General features: G+C 33.6%; 1 protein-coding gene across 1 annotated transcript; it reads left to right on the top strand.

Moving 5' to 3' along the window:
* Window positions 1-599: 599 nt before the first annotated feature.
* Window positions 600-1570, top strand: LOC125200416. The gene is made up of 3 exons (XM_048098058.1): window positions 600-735; window positions 812-1079; window positions 1412-1570. The coding sequence occupies exons 1-3, from the start codon at window positions 658-660 to the stop codon at window positions 1471-1473; spliced, it is 408 nt and encodes a 135-aa protein (XP_047954015.1). The 5' UTR covers window positions 600-657; the 3' UTR covers window positions 1474-1570.
* The last annotated feature ends 4353 nt before the right edge of the window (window positions 1571-5923 follow it).

The following is a 5923-nucleotide window of genomic DNA, read 5'->3' as shown; positions in this document are numbered from 1 at the left end:
GGCTTCGGTTCTAGAGCGACAGCCTCAATGCGCAACCAACAAGACCATACTCACTTTCATGACCGACATGATTGAAGAAGTTTGGAACCGCGAGCCGTTGAGAAATTATAGTTTTTTTTTTCGTATTGTAATGTTTGAAATTTAATGAAATGAAGTTTTAGTTTTCCAAATTTTGAAGTATTTAAATATTCAAATAATAGAAAAATGCTTAGGGCGTCGCTTAGGGCGGGCTATAGTCCGCCCACTGAGTGGAATAGGAGGAGGATAAAATGCGACGTGGCGGTGCATAAGGCATCGCTTAGGGCGTCCCATTATGGATGCCCTAATATGAGTCGCTTATCTTGGGACGGAGAGAATATTTCTTATCCTATTTTACTATATTGAATTTAATCTTTAACGCATTCATTTCTTAAATCACGTATTCAAAAGGACTACACCAACTATCTTTGATCCGTTACTTACACCTTCCCACTAAACCCAAGCATTTACTCCAACATTAATTGACACCAACTAAGAATTTTAAGTTCCAACACGAAAGCATAAACAGTGGTGTGTTATTATATATACTCAACACAACTTCTCTCAATACCATAAACAACTCCTCTCCTCCATTCCTTTCAATTCTCTTCTTCTAGTTTAGTGTGATAGGAATCGACAATGTATTGGGTTGCCCACCACAGTCCAACAACCTCGTTCGCTACACACTACACCACAACCCTATGCCAAACAAAACTGGTCTCTCCTTTTTTTCAAATTTTCTCTTTTAGGAGTATATTTTAAATTTGGAGTCATGATTTCATTATTTTGACAGAAAATATATCCAACTTTCATGGGAAGCTTTGGAGCAAGAGCTCCAGAGAGGTGCAGCATGGAAAGGGAAGGAGAGGTGACGACTTGGGAGGTGCGAATTGCACAAGCAAATGGAGAATTCTTCTTTGAAGAGGGTTGGGTTAATTTTGTGGAGGATAACAATATAGAAGAGCATGATCTCTTGATATTTTCGTATGTGGAGCCAGCTCGTGTATTCGTTCAAATCTTCGGCAGAAATGGCATTGGAAAACGAATTCGAAACACACCAGGTTACTTATTACTGCTCCGTCCCGAAAATTTGATACGGTTTACTATTTTGGTCCGTCCGAAAATTTTGATACACTTCACTTTTACCATTTTTAGCGAGTGGATCTCATATTCTACTAACTCATTCCTACCCACGTTTTATTATAAAACTAAGTAATACTTTAAAAGTATGACTCACATCCCACCAACTTTTTCAACTCACTTTCCATTACATTTCTTAAAATCCGTGTCGGATCAAAGTGTAGCAAATTTTGGGGGGACGGAGATAGTATAAAATGCTTTCTTTTCATAATTGAATTAGTGTAAAAATGATTTGATTTAATTTTCTTTGCAGGATATCCCTCTGAAATTCAGAAGAGATTGTCTCGCAAGAACCCAACCAACAATGCCCTTTGAAAATGAAGCATTATGTAATTTAATCAGCTTTTAATTAGTAACTAATCAGCTTTTGTAATATCTAATCTAATCAGCTTTTGTAACTTAAAATTTGTAATCAGACTTTCTTTCCATTTAGCTTTTTTTGTGTGATAGACTAACCTTGAATGAAATAGTACAATTTATGACATGAGCAGATGATATTAATTTAATCATTAAACCTCTAAATACTAAACAACTTATTTTTGGAAGAAAAGTAATAGGTAGGTCATTTTGCAATTGGAGTATTATAAACAACAAATTTGCAATTGGAGTATTATAAACACAAAATTTGTGACCAAATTATGTACAATTAAAAATTAGTTTATTTGGAAAAATAGATTTGTTTATGCATTTAATTAAATTATATGGATGCATATATAGTACATGGAAAGTGCATAATATTGTGGTCATATATTTATGATTTGTATATAATTTTTTTATTTTTTTGGACCATAAATGTAATTAGTGCATACTTTAATTCAAATTTTAAAAATAAAAAATGAGATTAAAGGCAAATATGTCTTTTTAACTTGTCCACTTACTATATTTATTACTTTAATATATAATTAATACATCAAATTATTGATATAACCTTATTTTGGTTGCACAAAATTTGGTTGTTTATCATCACTCTATTATAAAACATGGATCTAGATATAATTCGTAAGTTGCAAAATACTACCTCCATCCCGAAAATTTGTCCCATTTTTACATTTCTGTCTATTTTCCAAAATTTATCCCATTTCACTTTTATCATTTTTGACGAGTGGACCTCATATTCCACTAACTCATTCCTAGTTATATTTTATTATAAAACTAATCCGTGTTGCGTTTAACATCTCCAAATTATTTAAGGAAGTGTAAATGAGAATTCACTTTATTTCGCAAAAGTGAATGCTACAATAGCATTTGTGAAAAGTGTTTTTCATTCAGATACATAATATTCTTGTTTCCTGAGAATATTTGGGGATTTGAAGAGCTTTAAAGAAATCAACACTAAGTTTCTTTGCAAAGGTATTGGTTGATTTCAATTAGAATGCTGTGTTAATTTATGCCTATTTTAATCATACTATATCAGATTACATCTGTGGTTTGCAGATCTAATTTTGGTTATTCAGAAGATTTAAAGTCTACAAGTCTCACAAATGTTGATTTATTAATGTTTATGGTCATTTATATTCATTTGATCAGCAGATGTAAGTGCTCTCTTGCTTTATATAAGTAGTAATTTTTATTACCTTATGATGAAATGAAATCCATAATTTTTTAATTTTTTGATTATCTCATAATTGTCAAATTGAAACTATTAAAATTATTGTTTAACGAACTTATTTCATTATGATTTTGTAATAGATATCAAGCGAGTCAACCATTTAATACTGCAACGATGGTTGGTGAAGAAGCACACTATGAGGAGATGATGAATAGATATGACATATCACTGTCAAATATACATCCTCAATTTCAATTTTCAAGATCTTCATCTACAAATGGAGGGGTGCAAATTGAATCCTCACAAACGCTTGTAAGACATATATATATAAATCCTTGTGTGTTGTATGTGCACGTTTGTGTCGTATGTGTATGTTTGTGTGTATGTTTGTGTTTTGTGTACGTGTGCAGTGCACATGGTGTGCAGTGTTTTGCGGTTTTGTGAGTGTGTAGTGCAACATTTGGTGTGCAATGTTGTGTGTCTTGTGTGCGTAACGGTGGGCTTTTGTGTGTGTTTTGTCAAATATCATAACTAATACATAAACAAATTTTACCATATTATCGTGTAACTTATATCCTGAACAAATTTTCTCATGTTTATGATAAGTATCATTTGAAAGCTCGGGAATTGATGCAATGGTAAATACCGACATACACAATGCTTATTTGACGCCTCGTGCTCAAAACATTGAAATGACACTTGAGAATTTGGATTAAATAAATTGTCTTGTTTATGATAGGTACCATTTGAAAGCTCGGGAATTGATGCAATGGTAAATACCAACATGCACAATGCTTATTCGGTGCCTCATGCTCAAAACTTGATTCCTACGATAATATTCTTGTGTGACATAAAATATTAATTGAATAAATGAGAACTAAGATTAATTCCACATGTTGTATTATTATTTTTGTACTCAAAATTTAAAAAGATTATTAATTAGTTAGTAATTGATCTACTCAAATAATAATAGGCCGACGAGATCCCAAGGTTTTTCATATCTATTAAGTACACCCAATGGCTTTGGCATCTCCAATAATTGGACGAACCCGCCACATCAGCACCCAAGGTAAAATTGCTAATTATTATAGGATTATACTCATTGTATATCCATCAAATTGTTAAAACAATAACTTATTTCTATAATATACCTATTTTTTGCATACATAATTTATGCGGCATTGTAGAAAAGCTTCGATGTCGGTTTATTAAATGACATTGCAGCTCAACATATTTCTCAACATAGTTATCCGGCACAACAAATGCAAAACCATGTCGCAACTGTTGTAACTCCTATTCCAATTAGGTAACCCCGAGAGTTCATCGCGTAAATTAACATAAGAATTGAGAAATGTATACGAATTATGCATGCATGAGCATATTTAATTATGTTAATATGAAGTTTGCATATAGTTCACCGGTCATAGGATTCGAACCCTTAAGCTTATTGGCGAACTTTTTATGCGCAAATTGGCAAAAACATATGTGCAAGTGTGCATGTCGTGCAAGACTAATTATATTAACAATCAAGAATGTGTCATTCTCAATTCGATATTAATCATTCTTCTGATCTTTTGAATGTATATCCATTCATATATAACATGTTGATGTTTAGCTTATCTTTTAAATAAGGTATACTTTTAATCAAGACTAACTTATGTGTTATATAGACCAGTTAGTACTACTCAAGGAAGTCATATCAAATGAATATACCAAGTGGCTTCAATCGAGTGCTTCTAACGCCTCTCATCATCATCATCCGAAGGTACGACTTTATACATAACCTACCTTTTGATGACTTCACTTAGGAGCAAAAAAAACTTTTCATTAATGACATTTACCCTTTATAAATTAGTCTTTTGGGATAAGTTCTCTTGTTTAATATGTACAAATTGATCTATGAAAAAAACTCTCCAAATCACGTGTGAGTGTTTCACCACTACATTTTTTATGTTACCTTCATATTTTATTTCATCGTATATGTATACATTTATGTGTAGAGGAAAGTGCGTTCTCAAGATGAGACACCTCCAAATTATCAAAGTCGGAATTCCAATTTCGGTCGAGGTCTTCATAGATACGGTTCAAGCTACAACAATGGGGAAAGGTATCAAAATTTACTATTCTAGTACTAATAATTACTTACCATTTTATGTGGACTCGCTTACGTTCTTATTAAATCGAATATTCATTGTATGACAAGAGGTACGAGGATGTCGGCCTTCCTCTTGACCCCCATTTACGCATCTTCATTGCTTCAAATGGAACACGCACCGATTGATCGGGAATGCGCACTTGGCTAATGGTATTTAGCGTGGTTAACCGGATGTGACTCAGACGCCCCTAATTCTTATTATTATTATTATTATTATTATTATTATTATTATTATTATTATTATTATTATTATTATTGTACATCTAATAAAAATAAGTCATAGCACTTGATTTACTAGTATCCTCTCCTTCTAAAGAGTCATTTGTTTAGTATCTAAAGATTAGCTATTCCTTTATGATCTTCTTTACAATTTATATGAGCAAAAGTTCTCATTGCAAAGTTAATTATCTATTCCTTTACAATCTTCTTTACTAATTTAATAAACTTGTGTCAAATACACCGCCTAAAAGAATGATTCATTCCTTCGATGCTGCAATAGAGCGCGATCGAAGGGGTCGATGCGCGATGTCACTATTGGCGGCGTTGTCCATTCGTGACCGGGAAAGGGATGGCAAGTGGGGCAGGTGTTGCTCGATGCCGAGCAGTGCGGAGCCGCCAGGTGTGAGGGTTGAATTTTATTTATTTATTCCAAATTCCAAATTCTACAAATACAACCACATTCCGCTCTCATTTCATAGCAAATTAAATTTTATTCAAAATTTTTATTTGTGTTCATAATTTACTCTCTCCACTTCAACCTTTAACACATCAATTTTTTAAAATCTCGTGCAATCCATTAATGCCATAGTCCGATGTACCTCCACCTAGAGGTGCCAGGGTTCGGAACCGGCGGTTCGGTTCGAGCGGTTGCGGTTTTGGAAATTGCGAACCGGAACGAACCGTGATGGTGTTTCACGGTTTCGTTCAACCGCGGTTTTCCGAGTGTTTTTTTTACGGTTTTCACGGTTCGAACGCGGTTTTGTTGTTCGGCTTAGTTTCACGGTTTTCTGTAATTTTCACGGTTCAGTTAGAACCGTTCGGAACCAGCGGTTCCGCACGGT

The sequence above is a fragment of the Salvia hispanica genome, unplaced genomic scaffold (genome assembly GCF_023119035.1).
Source record: "Salvia hispanica cultivar TCC Black 2014 unplaced genomic scaffold, UniMelb_Shisp_WGS_1.0 HiC_scaffold_957, whole genome shotgun sequence".
NCBI lineage: Eukaryota > Viridiplantae > Streptophyta > Magnoliopsida > Lamiales > Lamiaceae > Salvia > Salvia hispanica.
Note: the sequence above shows the minus strand (reverse complement) of the source record. Positions and strands in the feature narration are given on the sequence as shown.

Coding starts and splice junctions, on each gene's coding strand:
- LOC125200416 (XM_048098058.1), top strand. CDS start 658: ATGTATTGGGTTGCCCACCACAGTCCAACAACCTCGTTCGCTACACAC. Junction 736..811: donor CCCTATGCCAAACAAAACTG/GTCTCTCCTTTT, acceptor TTATTTTGACAG/AAAATATATCCAACTTTCAT. Junction 1,080..1,411: donor ACGAATTCGAAACACACCAG/GTTACTTATTAC, acceptor TTTTCTTTGCAG/GATATCCCTCTGAAATTCAG.